The sequence below is a fragment of the Oryctolagus cuniculus genome, chromosome 19 (assembly GCF_964237555.1).
Source record: "Oryctolagus cuniculus chromosome 19, mOryCun1.1, whole genome shotgun sequence".
Classification (NCBI taxonomy): domain Eukaryota; kingdom Metazoa; phylum Chordata; class Mammalia; order Lagomorpha; family Leporidae; genus Oryctolagus; species Oryctolagus cuniculus.
In genome coordinates, this window is record NC_091450.1 from 40,834,798 (window position 1) to 40,855,422 (window position 20,625).

The 20,625-nt window shown below is 48.5% G+C and overlaps 1 protein-coding gene and 1 long non-coding RNA gene across 4 annotated transcripts in view; one reads left to right on the top strand and one right to left on the bottom strand.

Moving 5' to 3' along the window:
• Positions 1-20,625, bottom strand: part of BAIAP2L1 (BAR/IMD domain containing adaptor protein 2 like 1) — an 87,892-nt gene that overhangs the window by 47,704 nt on the left and 19,563 nt on the right. Inside the window, exons 2-3 of the mRNA XM_051839015.2 lie at positions 13,851-13,926; positions 9,768-9,854 (exon numbers count right to left, since the gene is read on the bottom strand). Of these exons, the coding sequence (XP_051694975.1) occupies positions 9,768-9,854; positions 13,851-13,926 (163 nt within the window). The remainder of the gene's footprint in view (positions 1-9,767; positions 9,855-13,850; positions 13,927-20,625) is intronic.
• LOC103345880 (uncharacterized) lies at positions 6,943-12,992 on the top strand. 3 transcript variants are annotated; one of them, XR_007916490.2, is made up of 4 exons: positions 6,943-8,612; positions 8,887-9,001; positions 9,239-9,433; positions 9,964-12,992. It is a non-coding gene; the product is annotated as an uncharacterized lncRNA (long non-coding RNA). The 3 variants fall into 3 exon arrangements; XR_011384543.1 differs by having other exon boundaries at positions 6,943-8,478; XR_007916489.2 differs by having other exon boundaries at positions 6,943-9,001.

The window sequence follows — 20,625 nt, forward strand, 5'->3', positions numbered from 1 at the left end:
TTTGGTTTTCACTTGTCTGTTTCTTCCCACAAAGTTGGTTGGTTAAGGACCTGAGGTTCCTACACCAGCATGGTCACTGGGATCCTGCTAATATCCGCTACCCTTGGACACTCAGAGAGGTGGTAGGAAGAAACCACTTCTTTGGAGAAAAGGATTGCAAATCCACATGATCAGCTACTTCTAAGCAACTGAATGGCACTGAAAACCTCTGCCTTCCAGCTAAGGGCCTGCAAACGGCCAGTTCATCAGGGCTGTCACTGAGCTCAGTGGCTGAGATGCTGCTTGGGACGCCCACATTCCACATGGGATTCAAGTGCCGGTGCCGCAGGTGGAGGATTACCTGCTCTGCTTCCAATACAGCTTCCTGCTAATGCACAGCCTGGAAGACAGCAGGTGATGGCACAAGTACTTGGGCCCTTGCCACCCACGTGGAGACCTGGGTGAAGTTCGGGGCTCCTGACATTCGCCTGATCAGACATTTGCCTGATCCAGTTACTGTTGCAACTATTTGGGAGTGAACCAGTGGATCGAAGATCTCTGTTGGCTTGTCTTCCAGAAGAAGATTTTCTTTCACAAGAAAATCAGCAAATAAACATTCAAAAAAGATGCAACTGATAAAAAGATTATTCTGGCAAAATTAATTTGAAAGAGACTTCAAAACATGCTTCAAATAATTTGAGATCCTTTCGTATGAAAATGCTTTTCATTTTCATTCATTCGGGAATTTCCTTTAACTCATCAATATTTTTCTATCACTTTTAAATACAGCTGGAGAAAAGCAATGATACATGTTCTGAATAGTCCGTGTAACAGAAGACTATTCATAAAGGACCTTTTATTTTCATTAAAGAAAGATTGAGTGGTGTAGCAGGTTGACCTGCCACACTGGCATCCCATACGGGTGCCAGTTTGAGGCCTGGCTGCTCCACTTCCAATCCAGTTCCCTACTAATGTGCCTGGGAAAGCAGCAGAGAATGGCACAAATGTTTGGTCTCCTGTCACCCATGTGGGAAACCTGGACAAAGCTCCTGGCTTTGGTCTGGCCCAGTCCTGGTTATTGCGGCCATCTGGGGAGTGAACCAGTGGATGAAGGATCTCTCTGTGTAACTCTTTCAAAAAAATAAATAAAACTTAAAATAAAAAAAAAGGAAAAAATGATCATGAATCAAGTTCTGGGGGGCGGGGGGTGAAAGGTATGCCTGGCAAATTTATAGATGATTTATACCTATCATTCTTCCTTAAGTTTTAGATAATTAGAAAACCTTGTAAACAGCGTATTTTACATGTCTCTCATGTCTCTATGAGAAGTGAACTGTATTATCAGTGAAGTGTCCCCAGTATTTGACATTTCTCCATTTTTTGGTGACTTTCTTTACTTTTTTATTTATTTGACAGGTAGAGTTATAGACAGTGAGAGAGAGACAGACAGAGAAAGGTCTTCCTTCCGTTGGTTCACTCCCCAAATGGCCGCTACGGCCAGCACGCTGCGCCGATCTGAAGCCAGGAGCCAAGAGCTTCCTCCTGGTCTCCCATGCAGGTGCAGGGCCCAAGGACTTGGACCATCCTCCACTGCCCTCCTGGGCCACAGCAGAGAGCTGGACTGGAAGAGGAGCAACCAGGGCTTGTACCCGGCACCCATATGGGATGCTGGCGGCGCAAGTGGAGGATTAACTGAGTGAGCCATGGCGCTGGCCCTGGTGACTTTCAACAGCAAAACTTTATTTCTTAAAGATTTACTTTATTGATTTGAAAGGCAGAGTTACAGACAGAGAGCAGGAGAGACAGATCTTCCATCTACTGGTTCACTCCCCAGATGGCTGCAATGACCTGAGCTCAGCCAGGCCAAAGCCAGGAGCTTCATATGTGTCCCCACTGAGTGCAGGGGTCTAAGTACTTGGACCATCTTCTGCTGCTTTCCTAGGTGCATTAGCAGGGAGCTGCATCAGAAGTGGAGCAGTTCCTACATGGGATGTCAGCACGACAGGCGGCAGCTTAAACCACTATGCTGCATCAGCTCTCAATGCCAAAACTTTTATACTGTCCCTCGATGAAAGAGAGCAACACATCCACCATAAAATAGAACTAAAAGACAATCGAACCCTTATAGAAAGAATCCTTCATGAATGAGAAGAGATACAGTGACAGCATCCGCAGGATTAGGTCAAGAACAAACACCGCAATTACTGTATAAATGACAAAAGAAGAAAAAAAACCTTTAAAGCCAGTTTGCAAACTCTAACAAAAACAAAAATAACTGAATGAAAATGGGCAGAGCAGGTGAAGAGACATTTTTCCGAGGATGACTGGTAGATGACAAGTAAGAATACGAAAAGATGTTGTTCAACTTCATTAGTCATTAGGGAAATGCGAATGAAAACCGAGTGAGACATTACTTCACACTCACCATGACGGCTACGACAGAGAATAAAGCAAACCCCAAATGGACGACAACAAGTATGGACAAGAATGTGGGGAAACCAGAGCTTCATACTCTGCTGGCGGGTAGGGAATATGGTGCAGCCATGCCGAAAACAGTCTGGCAGTTCTTCAAAGGGTTCAATTTAAAGTCATCACACAGGCAGCAGAACCACTCCAGAGGACGTATCCAAGTGAGGGAAAACTGCATATGTACACACACGCCCACAGCAACATCTATTTTTAATAGATGGAAAGGTGGAAACCACCCAAATATCCTGCAGCTGATAGGTGTGTGAGCAAAATGCTGCCTATCTATGCAGTATTAGTCACCCTAAGTGGAAATGGAATATTGATACAGATGACATAAATGAAACGTGAAATCCCTACATCAAGGGAAGGAAACCAGCACAAGGCACCGTATAGTGTATGATCCCATATATGAGCATAACCAAACCTACAGGAAGTACACTAACTGGCACTGGGGCACAGTGGGTTAAGGTGTTGCTTGGAGTGTCCGCCTCTCATACTGTGGCACTGGTGTTAAGTCCCAGCTGCTCTACTTTCTCCATTCAGCTTCCTGCTAACGTGACTGGGAAGGTGGCAGAGGATGCCTCAAGTGCTTGACTGGACTCGTCACACACGCGGGAGACCTGGATGAGTTCTGGGTTTCTGGCTTCGGCCTGGCTCAGCCTCAGCCCCAGCGGCTGAAGGCATTTGAGGAGTGAACCAGTGGACGGATGATCTCTTGATCTCTTTCTCTCCCTGTCACTCTTTCAAACAAAAAAATTTTTACATAGAGTGTATTGATCATTGCACACAGCTGGGGGTGGGGTTAAGTAAGAAGTGACAGCTGACGGGTACAGGGGTTGATGACAACATTCTAACTTTGTGGCAGTAAATGCACAACATCATGAATGCACTAAACATTGAACTTTACAATTTAAATTGGTGAATTTATATGTGAATTGTAATTTGTTATAAAAATATGTTAAAATCAAAACTTAAAGGGACTTTTTTTTAAAGATTTATTTATTTACAAGTTACAGAGAGAGGTAAAGACAGAGAGAGAGGTCTTCCACCTGCTGGTTCACTCCCCAAATGGCCATAACAGCCAGAGCTGAGCCAATGCAAAGCCATGAACTTCTTCCAGGTCTCCTACATAGGTGCAGGGGCCCAAGGACCTGGGCCATCCTCCACTGCTTTCCCAGGTGCATTAGCAGGGAGCTGGGTAGAGCAGCTGGGACTTGAAATGGTGCCCATATGGGATGCGGGCACTGCAGGCCATGGCTTTAACTCGCTGCGCCACAGCACTGGCCCTGAAAATAACTTTAAGGTACCATTTATGAGGGCTGGCATCATGGTGCAACAGGCTAAGGTGCTGCTTGTGAGGCTGGCATCCCACATGCTCAGTGCCAGTTCACGTCCCACCTACTCTGCCTCTGACCCAGCTTCCGGCCGATATGCCTAGGAAGGCAGCGGGTGATGGCCCCAGGACCTGGGCCCCTGCCACCCACATGGGGGACCAGGATGGAGTTTCAGCCTGGCCCACCTCTGGCCATTTAGGGGAGAACCAGCAGATGGAAGATTTCTCTATCACTCTGCCTTTGCAAATAAATCCTTAAAATTTTAACAGGACAAAAAAAGCACACAATAATAATAATAATAAAAAGGGTCTCTAAAAGGAAAAATACAAAGTAGTGCTGACAGAAATGAAGCCTCAACTAAATCAAAGGACACAACCGCCGCCATGGTATTGAATAGTCAACACTGTCAAGACGTCAGCTCTCTGTCAACTCAGCTGTGAAGTCAATGCGTCCCTGGTGAAAATCCCCGGAGATTTCTTTCAGCAAACTGACCAGCTGATTCTAAAATACGTGGAAAGTCAAAAGTCTCAGCAAGGCCAAGACAATCCTGACCAGGACCAAGGCTAGAGGACTGCTCCTGCCAGCTACCACAACACTGAGACCACAAAAGGTAAAATGCTAGAAGCTGACTGTGAGGTTGTGAAACACATTTGATGTCTGTCCTGTTTTTGGACACCACAGCTCCTGAACCCCTCGGAACCTCACTCCCCAAGGCGATGACGTCTTTCTGTATAACCAGTGAGTGCCTAAGGCAGGGGCTGGCTGCCTGTGGACCAGAAGGTTCAGCCCCATCCCCACTAGGGGAGGCCAGTAATATAATCTGTCACGCCCAACAGGCAAGCTTTCGCAGAACCTAAAAGATGTGGTGTGCGGAGAGCCTGGAACACAAGGAGGCTCCCGGAGTGGGCTCCTGGCTCCTTCCCACACAACCATGCCCTGTGTAGCTCTTCCCGTGTACCCTCGTAACATCCTGCCTCACAAACCCACACGCGTCAGAAGTGTTTCCTGAGTTCCTGAGCTGCGCTAGCAAATCAGTGAAGCCCGAGGAGGGGGAAGGGAGTCCTGATACAGCCCCTTGGACAGGAGTACAGGTGACAACCTCTTCGGTCGGCGTCTGAAGAAGGGGCCATCTGGGACCAGGTCCTCTCCTCGGGGGACCGTCTGCTGCTCCAGGCTCTGAGAACTGAGTGGAAGCGGAGGACACCAGACACTGCCACGGGAGGACACTTACACGGGTGTGGGAATCTGCCACGAACTTGTGAGAGAAACCGAGGGCTCCTCCTCGGACTCTGACGGAGAGGCAGAGAGGACCACCATGATTCGCTAAGGCATGGAGAGAGGCTCACTCGGGAGGTCACAAGGCAGTGGCAAGCACTGCTGAAACCACTCTTGACAAATCTGTTAGAAATAAGAACTGGAATTCTCTATGTTCTTCTAATGCTTCACAGCATGCTACATAAATGTCAGTTTTACCAGTTCTTCATTTCCCCACACAAATAGCAAATGCTGCTGGCAACATTTTTATGAGTTGTGGAACAATAGCCAATTTTTCCTACGGAATATTAAGATGACGGCATGGTTTCAACCCACACAGCCATCTTTACGGTCCCATTACTGTGCAGAACGGGGACTGCCTGTATTCAGTACTAATGAGCTAAGTGTACCATGGAAGGAGCACTAGTGATCACAAAGATGGAGGGAGAAAACAAAGGGAACAGGAGTGGTTAATGAAATGGGGAACGAAGATACCATGGGCAGAGCCGAGGAACCGGCTCACAAATCATCAAGGAAGGAAACAGATGCTCTTACAGAGCTGGACTGTCCACTTCATGGCAAGAAGGTCAGTGAGGAAAACTGGTGCTGCTTTACTGAGTTCTCAAATGTTGGGGAGTCCGTGAAATGGCAGCGGAGAAGCCTCCTCATGGCCTCGCCTGGGCGGGAAGCCACGGGCACCTGGCCTCATTTCATCTCCGACAACCCGCAGGGTGTGGCCAGCCCACTCATCCAGGGGAAGTGCTGCCCAAGGTCACACCACAAGTTGACAGCAGCAACATAGCACTGAGCACCTTGAGTGCCAGGCAGTAGGGGAAGTAAAATGTGGCCTGGCCTGACCATTCTCGGTCCAGGATCCTGCACAGACGCCCCTGCCACACCAACCCTGGCTCTGAGGAACATTGCCAGGGACCCACGACCCAAGGCAGCTGCCTGCGGAGGCCATCACCAAGAGTTCCCTCAGGGCCTAGCAACCCTTCCCACAAGGCAACGCTGCGCCCCGAAGATCGCGGGGTAAAATTCCACTCAGGGGTGGCCGCAGAAGAAACAAGTGTGGAGAAGGCACTTGGCAGCAGTGGACACCTCACAAGACCCGCGTTTCTCTGTGGAAGCACGGCAGCACAGAGGCTGAGTGGACGTGACCCCTCCCTGACTTCCAGTACCACTGGCATTCACGGCCAGGTCCCAGGTGAAACCACCCCTTCCACGGGGCCTGCTGACCGCCACCACCACACCGCTGGCCCTGCTTGGACACCGACTGTGACCTTTCATCCCCTTCCTGACAAGATCCCCACGGGGGGAGTCCCGTGCTCTTCCTCTCCCGTGACCCCTTCTAGGGTTCTTGCACAGCTTGGTGAATATACTAAAGGGAACAAAGTTCACACTTTATCAGTGAATTCTATGTGAACAGTATGTCAATTAAGCTGTTGTAAAAATGTTAAAGAATTCATTTTCAGGTTCTAGAGGAGCACAGAGACTTTTCTTTTCCCAGAGAAACGACAGAGTTTGAAGTGTCCACCTGTTTTCCAGAATCACGCACCAGCCCACATGGGAGAAAAAAATGCTCCCACCAGACACATGCAAAATGCAGAGGCATCCCGTGCACGCTGCGGACAGCTGCATCGAGGACATTTGTGGAGGCCCTTCCCTTTCACTGAAGTTGCTGCAACCCGGCCTTCAATGCCACAGCCGCCTGACGCGGGGGCTGTCCTCAGGCGAGGTCCCGGCAGCTGTGCCCTCTCCTCCCCCGCATTCTTTGGCCGATCGTGCCAGAGACGCCTTCCTGGCAGCTGGGGTCCGGCCATGTGATCTAAATGGGGCCAGGGGACACGAGGGACTGTGTGCTAGTGCTCTGGGCAAAGGTTTCCTCCTTTGTAAACGGGCACATCTAGGAAGATGACGCCTTTGGAAGCAGGAAGAAAGATGTGATCACTAGGTTGGCAGCTGCTCTGGAACCAAGAGGAAATGAAAAGAAGCAGAAAAAAGGAACCTGGGTCCTTAGTGAGGATTACCTACCTGGGAACTCCCTACTCCCGGCCTAACAAGGAATAGGAAGCATGAGGAGAGCTTAACTCAGTACTAGTCAAGTATTATGTTACTTTTGGGCAAAAGCATCCTGAATTGCTCACACAGCAATGTGAACATAGCAATGGATAAGATGATGCAGGATGGGTATCTGAATGCAAACACTGGGGGGTAGGCGCTTGGCCTAGCAATTAAGACCTTGTCTGGGACACCCGCATGCCATATGGCAGTGCCTAGGTTTGAGTCCGGCTCTGCTCCTGATTCCAGCTTCCTGCTAAGCGTGTACCCTGTGAGGCAACAGGCAATGGCTCAAGTACTTGGGTCCCTGCCACCCATGTGGGAGATTCACACTGAGTTCCAGGCTCCTGGCTTCAGTCTGGCCAACTGTGGGCATTTGGGGAGTGAACTAGGGAATGGGAATTTCCACCTCCTAAGTAAATAAATTAAATGGAAATATCTAAAGCTAAAAATCAGCAACAGTTCTGCTGCAGCCTTACTAACAGAAGCCAACTGCAAGACCTGTGAAAATTTTGAAACTTATGATTTTATATACATATACACAGTAATATCTCTTCAGTTTTATACAAAATTAATAATGTAAGTACATTTTATAACTAAGTTACAAATACTACTATCAAGAGGCAGTAACTATGCCTTGGAAAATGAGAAAGGTACAATCTATCTTTGTTATTTTTTTTTCTTCCTATGAATTGTCCACTACTATCCTACAGAGGGACTTGAAACAGACACAGGGTGTTATTTTACAGACTTATTTATTTGAAAGGCAGAGCAACAGAGAAGGAGAGGCAGAGACAGAGAATCTTCCATCTCCTGGTTTACTCCCCACAGACCGCAATAGCCAGGCTCAAGTTAGGAGCCAGGGAACTCCACCCGGGTCTCCCACGTGGGTGCAGGGGCTCAAGCACGTGGCTCATTTCCACTGCTTTCCCAGGAGCATGGGCAGGGAGCTGGATCAGAAGTGGAGTAGCCGGGACTCACACCAGCGCTCTGATATGGAACGCTGACTTCGCAAGCAGCAGCTTGACCTGCTGTGCCACAATGCCAGCCCTGCAAGGTGTTATTTTAGTCTAAAAGTTTAGCAGCAAAATAAAAACTAGGGAAATCAAAGAAGTATACAAGGCCTACAAAAGCAAGCCTTAGTGAGGTAGCATGTTATCACCGACTAGCGGTAGAAGAGAACATCAGTAACTATGAGATCGTGAGAAACCCGAAGTAGAAGTCGCTCCCATTCACTCTGAACACTAGCGGCACCCACACGGGGGCTTCCCAGAGTAACACAGTCAGCTCACCAGGGAGTTTTAAGCTTCTGTTTATGACAACACCGTTGCCATGGAAACACCTGACTCAACTTCGTGGACTCACAGCTGAATAAAGTAAGGTGTGGAACAGAGTCTTATTTAAACAGCGGCAAACCCCATAAAACACGGAGAAGGCAAACCGGGCAACAGTGAATCAGCACCATATGTTTTAATGGAAGGAGCACATTTTTCCCCCCGATCCTGACACAAATAGGTTGTTTCTTTTTAATGTAGTCCTATTTTGGGAACCCTATGATCATCGCGACTCCTCCCCCCAGGCCCTAAGGTCTGCTATCGGCTCTATCAACAGAAGGCAGTCTGTACTTCTTTCAACTGATTGAGCTTGCAACACAGCTCACCAGGTCACACATGGAGCACAAGCCAGGGTTTCAAAACTCTCCTTGCGTGCAGCTGATTCGGTTACAAGGGAGGACTGACTTTCTCACTAGAGTAACTTCAGGCATATGTTCTGCCTTTGGTCAGTACAGAGCTGTCCGAGAACACGAATGAGAGCACAGGTCAGCTCTGCGCCAGAGCCCAGCCCCGCCCCGTGCTGCCCCTGGACGGGTCAGTGGAGTTTCCCGGCCAAGTGGACCTGAAACGGTGAGAATTACCAGAACCTCCACGTGGTGATGGTGATGCGTGCTTCTCCTCCGCCTCCCCTCCCCACCTTTTAACAGAAGAGCGCACTTTCCTTTAAACACAACTGTACCGGCTCTTTCCTCTGGCTCTCTGAGCCTTTCACATTACCCCAGCAATTTTACCCTTCGTACATATTCGTAAACATATTCCAAAGTTGTACAGACGAGGGGCGATTTGTGGACTCTGCCCTCCCCACAGGGATGGCAGCAGAGAAGTGGCTGTGTAAATAGAAACCAGCTTCCTCTGCTGCCAGTGCTGCCCAGGGTGTGGCTGCCCTGCTCCTGCACAGGAGAACGATTCATACCAGCAAAACCGGAAAAATCACAACCGAAGGCAACTGTGGACGCTGCGAGAGCCAAGAGGGAAACGTAAAGGAGCTGGGTTTTCCACCAGGTGAGTCACAGGAGCAACTCGTGCCATGGGCTGCAGGCCTCACTCCCCCCACCCCTGGTGATGAATGTAGGTCAAGGCTCCCTGGGGCTCCAGGGACCAGAGGCGATGGGCAAAAGGCAGAGGCTGGAGTTCCTAGAAGAGTCAAGAGGCCAAGTCTGGAAGGCCCCCGGCCTGCCCTCCGACGAAGCCTCCGTGGACATAGACCATTGGGAACTCAAACCACAGAGTGCTGGGCTTGCTCTCCTCTCCATCCTGGACTGGGGCCACTGCACGCATTCTCATCAGGGTTTGTGGGATAGCAATTGGGGTTCTGCATAACAGATGGTCAACTCACCCAGCTCAGTCGACACAGGGGACCCAGTGGCAATTTCACCAATCTTGGCCACTCCATCGTAGTAGGCTTTTCCTGCCAGGATCATAGCTAGATGGGAAAGCAACACAAAATCAACACTTTAACAGGGACAGGAGGAAGTGACGTGGAGTTTTTTTTTTTTTTCCCCCAAACATCCCTTAATCCCTTCTGGCTGCAGGAAGCCTTGGGCTGCGGCAGGTGTGGCTCTCAGAAGGCAGCCCTTGTGCCACCCACAGGATAGCCCATGGATTCTCACCGCAGACCAGCGACGGGGACTCTTCCAGCAGCAGGTGCCACGTCCAGAAGGTACTGCAGTCTCCCGAGGCCGGCTCCAGAGGGAACGTGCCCCCAAGCCTGGAATCAGGCTGGGAACTCAGCCACCCATGCAGCCCACTATTCAGGGGGACTCGTGAGGGCGTGGTCCAGGGACCTGGGCCTGGGACGGCATTTTACCCTTTCTACCGAAAGGGCCATTCTGAATCACAAGCAACTAAACAGATCTATGGCTAGGAAAATTTTATGGTATTTGAAATAAAATTCTTCTTCAAAAAATAGAATTTTCTGAAATAACCAAATATTCTACTTTTTCCCTCCCTTTTTGGTATAGTTTAGGAAATATTTGTTTTTGCTATATGAGTTCCAATTATCTTAAAGATGGTATTTCCCCCTTTACCCAATTCTGAAGACTAAACAACAACCACGCGCCCTCCTTTCTGAACCAATGCCGCTCATCTACAGAACACCCTACAGGGGAAGCCCTGAGCGGACAGGAGGCGGCTGCTCAGACCACTGGCCTCCTCCGCTTTACCACAAGCTCGGTTTGAGGACATCACTGGAACTGAACAAGCCAGCTTTTCTACAAGACCTGGCCTGGTCCATGTGATTTTGGAGAAAATAATTCATTTTTTTTTATTCAAAGATTGGATTCACAAGTAGAAATCAGTTTTTCCTATAGCTCTGGAGACCACCGCTTGTGGAGACTAAGAGCTCCTTGTCCAGCCCCTTCCTTTCACTGACAGGAAAACCACAGGCCACCCCAGCTGTTTTTGCCTCAGTTTATAAGGGGCATTGTTTTTAAAGGTGGATTTTAAAAAACAAGCACTGGGGGAAGGGGCACAGAATTGACCCATGTACAGACTCAGAGCTCAAGGTACTGTAGGTTTGTATGGCAGGTTATTTTGGGACTTATTACAGAGTTTAAAAGAATTGTAAAAGACACAGCTTTCACTGAATACGTATACACGAAAAGGGAACACCACATTCTGCCACGCTACTCTAAGACCAAGGGTAACCTGAAGAACGCCTGTAAAAAGAACAGCAACGGTAGGCACGTACGCGGACTTTTCAAGTCACTGCTCGGCTAACCTATCCATCAGCCCCTCTCGCTAAGAGGGCAGACTGGACACACTTTGGGACGTGCCAAGGTCGGTGGTGAGTCAGCTAAGGCACTGCACTTCCTTGGCTTTAAATCATGGTGCTTATTGACTCTGGTCTGAGCTACCGCTAAACGAAAGGTGACTCCAGCTAAAGACAAGGTGTGTAGCCAGTACACTGTCAAGTTAATAGATGTAATATTTTAGGACCAAGATTTTAAATTGCAAAGCACTGATAAGCTGAGGAGCAAACTAGTGGGAGGACGGCATGTAAGATTACACAATATTTGAACAAAATGTTTGGTTTGCCTCCACACATTAAATTGAAATTTTTCATTAACTGTTGACCTGCATTTGAAACCACGCAATACCCTTCGGTCCTATAAAACATCTATGCTTTTGTGATAAAGTAGATTAAAATAAAATTATATAATTTGTTCAGGATAAAGAATAAAATGTTTTCATGATTTTGCCCTCCTTTGTGAAAACATTAAGATATTTTCTATCATTTATTGTTTTAAGGAATCAAGCCTATTTTTTCTGTTTTCATGGTCAACACTTTCATCACTCCAGTTTTATCTACCTCCTTCAGCCCGGTAACTTCCTTACGAGATGGTTTCACTGGGTTACTCCTCTGCTCCAGAGCACTTGACGGCCCCCCACTGCCCACAGGTGAGCCGCTGCACCCACAGACTCATGCAGATCTTTACTGCATCGGCCTCTGATGAATCATGGCTCCCAGATTCCCGGCCTGGGTGGTCCCTAACCACATCAAAGTGTGGTCTGGCCACGTGACTTGCTTTGGCCAATGAGGCATCAGCAAGCATGACTCCCACAGGGGCTTGATACCTCTTGGGACCCCTCTGCTACTGAGTGAGGACCCAGTCTGGCCTCCCTGAAGAGAGGAGGCTGCTTGTGCAGACAAGGCCTCTTGCCCAGGCCAGATGCCAGAGGGGATCCTAAGGCTCGGCCTGGACGCTCCACAGGTAGCAGTGTGTGCCTACTGAAGTCTGAGACAGTAGCTCAAGTCCTGCAGGGCCTCCTGCCCTCTCGGGTCCACACTGACCATCACTGCTCAGACTGCTGTGAGGCTGGTCTAGGCAACGCATGCACTGCCCTGTGACCTAACTGCTGAGTACACGCTGGCTTCCCCAACTGTACTCCCATTCTTACCAAGGACTTCACCAACTCGTCTACGTTCCTCAATGACTTTGGAAAGGCACATCCAGAGGAGCTATGAATTCTGGGAATACTGACTGAAGTAGAGTACAATCTCCAGGAGCTGTTGGTGATAAGAACCCTTGCGGGGGAAGCCTCATCGCAGGCCAGGCTGTGGGAGTGGACTGACTCACTTGTAAAACCTGGTCACAGAGAGGGAGTGCATTCTAGAAGGGGGAAAGTCGCTGCAGGTCGCAGCGATCTCCTTCACAGGGACATCGGAAGCAACGAGTCTGTGCCTTGTGATGAAGACAACACTGAGTACTTAAGATGTCAGCAAGGGAGAGTCGGCGACGCCAAGCCCTGCTCCCTGGAGGAGGGAAGGCGCCTGCACAGGCACTGCTCCTGCTGCAGGGGAGGCAGAAGAACCCGGCGCTGCTGCCCTTCCTGATGCTGACAGCAGCAAGCACAAGGCGCAGAGCCACAGAGCAAGGCAGCAGGCTGTCCCCGGGCCCAGTGACGACAGCAGTGCTCCGGGCACCCAGAGCCCAGCCTGCGCGCCCTTTGCCGGGGTCACAGGTTCACTGTGAAAACAGTGAGAGGGAGCAAGCAAAGGCAGGTGTGGTGAGAGGGAGGACCCAGAGACAAGGCAAAGACCCCAGACCTGATCGGAAGCCTTCAAGTCTTAAACCACTGGGAACTGAATTTTCTAGTTACGTCACTTGGAGGTCTTTGTGAACCAGGGAAGCGGGTGACGCTGGGGTCTGAGTATTTCGGGTGGGGGTGGGGTGGTATACTTGCTACACAAGGAGAATTTTCTTGGCCATGTGACAGTCTGGTGGCTGTCAGCATCGGAAGTTTCCCAGGTGATCACTGACACATTTTAACATTTGCCCTTCAGCCGGGAAACACATGTGCAGGTGCACATCAACATCCTCACTGGAAATGTCTTAAACTTAGTCAACAACTTTGGTTCACAAAGGGAGGCAAACACCAACACCGGAACGGTTCTAAGTGAAGTACTCAGGTTGAAATGAGAATGCAAGTCCAGCCTTTAGCTCAGACGTTTTCCCATTCCGGCTGGACATTTCCCAAAGTGATCATCATCCAAGGGCAAGAGATTCTGCTACACAAATGAAAGAATGACTTCCAGTGCGGCAGGACACTAACCCAATTATGGTAAGTGCATATGTTATATATGCCATCAGTTCACAAATAATTTGGTTTAAAAAGCACAAAACACACTTATGGCAATGCTGTCAAAGATTGACCTGGGTCAAAAACAGTAACTTGGCAGTTAAAATACATCATCTATGAGCTTCACTGTCATTCACTGACTCATTCCAAATACACTAATATAACTATGTACTATCATTACAAAGTTCCGTAGGTTAATTTCTATTACGTGAAGATACTTTAGAAAATTAATATTGAGTACTTAAGACGTCAAGCAAATATTTACTGAATGGCTTTTTTGTCCTTTATACTGAAAATTCTGAAAATTAAAAAAAAAAAAAAAGAACCAAAGACTTACCACTAACAGCTTTCTCGTAATTTTTTCCTAGGTTTATTAAATTGCGTAGTCCAGGATTGAACTGCTCCATAACATTCTGAGAAACAAACAGACAAAGCAATTAATAAAATATACAGTAGACTGAATAATCTCTATATTTAGTCACTAAGTGGCCAAGGCTAGCTCTGTTAGCTAACAATACAGTGACGGACTAACAGATGACTTAAAAATCACGTGAGGCATCTACTGCCTTACCCCAGGAACAGGAGCGTGTAGTCCTGGTATTCTCCCAGCTGCCCACGGCCAAGGACAACCTACTGTAAATGGAGCCAGCAGCAGACATTCAGGTCTCTGTCACAGCCCACAGGGACCATGGGCCTTGGGGTTAAGAGGATGATTAGTGGTTGTCATGCTAGTGTTAGGAAACAAGCGCACGATAAGCTACCTGTGTACTTAATTTATGATTAAGGGCAATGTTTTAGCTAATAAGCCTACAGAAATTCCCAAGAGATTTTGTTTTTACTCTGATTACTGGGAGAGGGTGTGTAGAGTGGGTATTACAGATGGCCTTGGAAACAGGCCCACCTTCAATCTTTCAAGGTGGTCACTGCATTTGTTTCTAGCAGCTGGTTTACTCGTTAAGGACTTGCAGTAAGCCCTGTGCATACGGTCCCCCACACCCCGTCACTCCCTCCCTAGATTTCATGAGGTGGTTACCCATGGTTCTCATCTGTAAAGGTTCCATTCTCTAGAAAGTCACAGACAAGTGTTATGCCCATTTTAAGATGTGCAATTATTTAGAATGTTCGTTTAAACGTAAAGTATGCTAAATCTTTAGTACAAGAAACAAATTTTTCCCATGGTGCTGACCACAAACAAAGAGCTACATAGTATTAACAACTCCAAGTAGAGGGCTCTGGTCTCCTGATCCCCTCTTTGTGGATGACCATATGATAAAAAGAAAGAAAAGGCACTTGGCTTTCACAGGGGGCAGACAAGGCTTCTCCAGGGTGAAGCAGGAGTAGGGAGAGAACAGGACTAACAATGGCTTAAGGTTGAAACAAGCACAGGTCTTTCTGCCAAGACCGCTTTCAACCACGCTGTTGCATTGCCGTAGTTCTGAATGCTCCTTTTTTTTTTTTCTTTTTTTTTTTTTTTTTGACAGGCAGAGTGGATAGTGAGAGAGAGAGAGAGACAGAGAGAAAGGTCTTCCTTTTGCCGTTGGTTCACCCTCCAATGGCCACCACGGCTGGCGCGCTGTGGCTGGCGCACTGCGCCGATCCAAAGGCAGGAGCCAGGTGCTTCTCCTGGTCTCCCATGGGGTGCAGGGCCCAAGTACTCGGGCCATCCTCCACTGCACTCCCTGGCCACAGCAGAGAGCTGGCCTGGAAGAGGGGCAACCGGGACAGAATCCGGTGCCCCGACTGGGACTAGAACCCGGGGTGCCGGCGCTGCTAGGTGGAGGATTAGCCTAGTGAGCCGCGGCGCCGGCCTGAATGCTCTTAACTCCTCAGTTTGGGGCAGTGAGGGTCGCTTTCCTGCTACAGTGCGTGAGGCTCACCTCTCTACCACCTCGTTTCCCCTTCCCCCAATCCTTACATGACGAATCCCAATTTTCTAGCAAATCAGTAGTCTCTGTTGTGACCATGTAAATACTGGTTACTTCAATACAAGGCACGGACTAAGGGTCACGTTTCCTTTCTCCTGGGGTCAGCAACCACCCCAGCAGCCCAGGCTGGCTTGGCTTCTATGCAGCTGACGTTTCCCCCACACTCCCTCACAGCCAGCAGAGGCCCATCAATATTTGTCAAATGCACACAACTGTCAGCCCCCAGAACCTCCTCCAAGGACTGTGTGTCCTCTTCCTCGGTGTGGCCCGACTGTGCCTGGGCCTGCCAGGCTCCTGCCCTCACACATCCCTGTCTGGTCACCCATGTCACAGCCTTCCTCAGTCGGCCCCTCTTCTCTCTCTCCTTTCTTTCTGCTGGGAACCATTCTCCAAAAATGGTCTAAGAAATGATGCACAAGAGGTAAATGGAGTCCTCATGTGTCTGAAGTTATTTTTACCTTGGCATTTACTTGGTATTTTGCTGAGTGAGGTGTAATAGATTGAAATTATTTCCCTTAAATTTTTTGAGATACTGCTCCACTTGTCTTTGGCACTCAGCTTTGCTCCTGAGAAGTCAGCTGTCATTTCTCTTGGGATTTTTTTTTTTTCTCGATAGTTTATTTTGGGAAGTCTTCCCTTTGTCCCTGCGTTCTGAAATTGCCTAATGCTGTCTCAGTGTGGGCAGTTTTTCATTTATATTACTGGACACTGAGTGGACCCCAGCCATGTGGAAAATTTAGTCCTTTGGGTCCAGACAACATTCTTATATCCCGTGTCTTCATTCTTTCTGGAACTCTGATGGGGATTTTACACATCCTGGATTTATTCTCTATTCTCCTTCTTCCTAAGTCTTTTTACTGTATGTCTTGGATAGATATCCTTAGCTTTACATTCCAACTTTTCTATTTAAGCTTTTGATATAGTTTTAATTTCTAAGAATACATTGTTGAAAGATTTATTTTATTTCTTTGAAAGAGTTAGAGAGAGAGGTAGAGACAGAGAGAGAGAGGTTTTCCATCCACTGGTTCCCTCCCCAGATGGCCACAACAGCCGGAGCTGGGCCGATCTGAAGCCAGGAGCCAGGAGCTTCTTCCAGGTCTCCCATGTGGGTGGCAGGGGCCCAAGGACATGGGCCATCTTCTACTGCTATCCCAGGCCATAGAGGAGAGCTGGATCAGAAGAGGAGCAGCCAGGACTAGAACCGGTGCCATATAGGATGCCGGTGCTCCAGGCAAGGGCTTCAGCCCGCTGCACCACAGTGCCGGCCCCAAGAACACTTTCGCGTTTCTTCATTTTTAGAAGCACCCTTCTGTCCCTGTTTTATGAATGCAATGTCTTTCTTTTATCTGAGTTGTGGTTTTTCTGTTTTATCCCAGTTCCCCACTTCACCTCCTGTTCCTCCTTCTCAACTGCTGGGCTTCCCTCTGCCTGCAGTGTTGAAGGCTTTCCTTAGACGTCCAGTGATCCTGACTAGGAGCAAAGCCCTGAGACGCTGCCTGGAAGCTGTGGCTGTGGGACAGGGTGGCTGCTGGCTTCACTCAGCAGCGGCAAGAAGGCCGGTCACATACAACAGCTGGGGCCCCCGGGGTCCTCCACAGAAGTTTCTCTAATTTCCCATCACTGCCTGGGGAGAGGGATAGCTTTCCCAGTCAGGAGTGGGGCTGGGAACCCACCGTTAAGAGAGCTGAATGAATTCCTGGGTTTCCACCCCTCCACTCAGCTGGTGTTTCCAAGTCCACTGCTCCTCTGACTCAACCAGCCCGGGACTGAGAATCCCAGCCAGCCAAAGAGGGAGAGGCAGGTGGCGGCGGCAGGGGCAGCGAAGGGAACTGGGAGTCCCAGCACCTCACATACCTGCCTCCTGCTCCAGCCCCTTGCACCCTGGGGTCCCCATCTTCGGTGGGCCTGGCCCTCAGCTTCCGGGGTTCCCTGGAGAGAATGGCCCCGTTCTCATCAGTTCTCCTTGTAGATTCTCTAGGTCCTCTGGGGCCAACTAACACTCCTCTATTTTCTATTACCCAACATTTCTCTAAGCTTTCTGCCAACTGATGTTTCCTTTTAGGTTTCTTTGCAGGTTTTTTGATCTTTAATTCCTTTGCCATCATTTCACATGTTCTCAAAAGGAAGAAAAGAAACACGCATGGGGTGACTCTGCCACACCTAACTGGAAGGCCACTCATTTAGCAGGACTGGAGCCAGCCGCTGTGCCCAGACTATTTACAACCAGCGGCCCCTCAGCCTCGCTCTGCAAGACACGCAGTGGGTACCTGCAGCAGCAGCTGTTCTGTCCTGTCTCCTCAGATCCCTTCTCTGTGGTCTTCTTTAACTCCTATCTGGAAAATAATCGAGTTCCCACGCAGCTTTCCCCAGCACCTCCCATCCGCGGCACCTTATCAGACCCAGGAAGCAGATGCCTTACAATGCTACTAGGCTCCAGCCCTCCCTTGGATTTTATCAGTTTTTATTTTACTGTTTGTTTCCATGACACCGTATCACATGCACAGACTGGCACAGCCCTCTCCCCAAGCCATCCATCAATGCCAGGACGTCCTTGTGCTGCTCCTCACAGGCACTCCCTCCTATCCCCACCTCTGGCAATCTCCAAGCTCGTTCTCCGTCTCAGTCCCTGTGAGACGATTGTGAACACGAATCACACGGGGCCAACCTTCTGAGACCGACTCTCACCCGGCACAGCACGTGTGCAGCCACAGCCTATCCCCCTTACCGGCTTGTCATATTCCACGGTGTGGCTGCATCACAGTTCCTCCACTCACCAGCCGAAGAACATCTGGGCTGCTTCCAGCCGTTCACTATTCCAAACAGAGCTGATAGGAACAACCATGTCCTGGTCTTTGTGTGAACATAAGTTTTCATATCTCTAAGATAAACACCCAGGAGTCCAGCTGCTGCGTCATATGGTAGGTGTACGTTCAACTTTGAGAGACACAGCCAACCTTTTTCCAGAGTGGCTGAAATTCTGCATTCTCATCAGCAATCTTTCAAGATTACAGTAATTTTACAGATCTAGTAACTTCACTATAAAACCTAATTAAAAGATAAAACTATTTTAAAGTTATCGTCTTTGAAATCTTTTAATAGTCCTGTGACACTGAGTCCAGATGGTATAAGCATTAGGCAGCCAACATGGCACCAACCCTGCCGGACAGCATACAGCACAGAGAAGCATAGATCCACTCTTGAACACTGCTCTAACCCAAACAACAGGAAGGTGTAATTTAATTTCTTGCTCTAATTCAAATGTTCACTTCTAACTCTAACATCTTGAAATACCAAAAATGAGAGACTGATGAGAACTTCCAAAGTTAATACCAAACACAAGGCACTATCCACAAGAGTCTACCAGAGAAATGAAGTTCAAGACTTGAGACTACAATCAGCTTCAGAGGGAACCACACAAGAGCTGTTAAGTATGAAAACTTGGACATGGATACTTCAAAAAAAATTTTTTTATTATTATTTAGGTTCAGCTACACAAATTTTCCCTCCTAAAAGTTTTGCCTCTTTAAGCAGTGGAAAACCCATTTCTAGACTGGCTCTAGGCCATTAATGTAGTTATTTTAGCTGAAGTACATGTTATTTTTAAACGCAGGAACAAAAAAGCAAAGCTGCCCTGGTCTTCCCCAATCTATAAGATGTTGCAGTCCCAATGGGTGCACTTGGAAACTGAACTGGCCTCATGGCTTGGGGGAGGGCAAGGGGTTGGGTCAGAGGCCACTGTTAGGGCCAGGCTTGCTAATAAACTCAGACTTAGGATAAGACAAAAGCTTAGGATACAGAGCTAGCAGTTACCCCAGCCTGGCCAAGAGGACAATTTGCCAAACCACTTCACCCAGCTAGAGTTTCGCTTCTCATCAGGGAAAAGTATGGATAGCCACAGCTACAGAATAAAGTCTCAGCTACTGGACTGGCAGTATCACTGTCATACTTCACGTCAACAGGACTTGATTCTACTGCGAAAGTTCAGCAGCACTGGACAGTCAGTGGTCAGCAATTCTGCACAACACATGAGGAACGGGCTCCTGGGAAGCAGCTACAGTCGCTGTCCACCAGGTTTCTAGCTGGTCAGCTTATCCCAGCCATGTCCCCTGCCTCCTATAAAGTTTCAGATCCTAATTCTAACATCAATCACACAATCCAAAGATGGCTTCTAACTTCCTGAGCATTTAAACTTTTTGGGGTCATTTTTGAATATTACATTTGCCCATTCAGAACTACCCATAAATTAACTGTGCATAATTAATAAATTAATTGTGGCAAGGCCTGACAGCTAACCCAAGGAAACTTTAAATTTCTTTTTTTGTTTTGTTTTCTTCTTGACAGGCAGAGTTAGACAGTGAGAGAGAGAGAGAGACAGAGAGAAGGTCTTCCTTCCGTTGGTTCACCCCCAAATGGCCACTACGGCCGGCGCTGCACCAATCTAAAGCCAGGAGCCAGGTGCTTCTCCTGGTCTCCCATGCGGGTGCAGGCCCAAGCACTTGGGCCATCCTCCACTGCCTTCCTGGGCCACAGCAGAGAGCTGGCCTGGAAGAGGGGCAACTGGGACAGAATCCGGCGCCCCAACTGGGACTAGAACCTGGGATGTCGGCGCCGCAGGTGGAGGATTAGCCTAGGGAGCTGCGGCGCCGGCTGAACTTTAAATTTCTTAAGAATTTTTCTTCTCATTTCTTTTTCCAGTTCTAAACAGGAGCAAGAACAAGATATCTGATATTTTAGTAGTTTTCTGTTTAAAAAGTGAATAGAGGGGGGCTGGAGCTATGGCACAGCAGGTAAAGCTGCCGCCTGCAGTGCCAGCATTCTATACGGGCACTGGTTCAAGTCCCAGCTGCTTCACTTCTGATCTGGCTCCCTGCCAATGTGACTGGGAAAGTAGCAGAAGATGGCTGAAGTCCTTGGGCCCCTTCAGCCACGTGGGAGACCTGGAAGAAGCTCCAGGCTCCTGACTTTGGATCGGCCCAGCTCCTGCCACTGTGGCCATTTGGGGAGTGAACTAACAGATGGAAGACCTCTCTCTCTCTTTCTGCCACTCTGCCTTTCAAAATAAATAAATCAATTTTAAAAAGTGAAGAGGGGCCAGCATTGTGGTGTAGCAGGTAAATCTGCCTCTTGAGATACTGGCATCCCAAGTGAGTGCTGGTTTGAGTCCTTGCTGTTCCACTTCTGATCCAG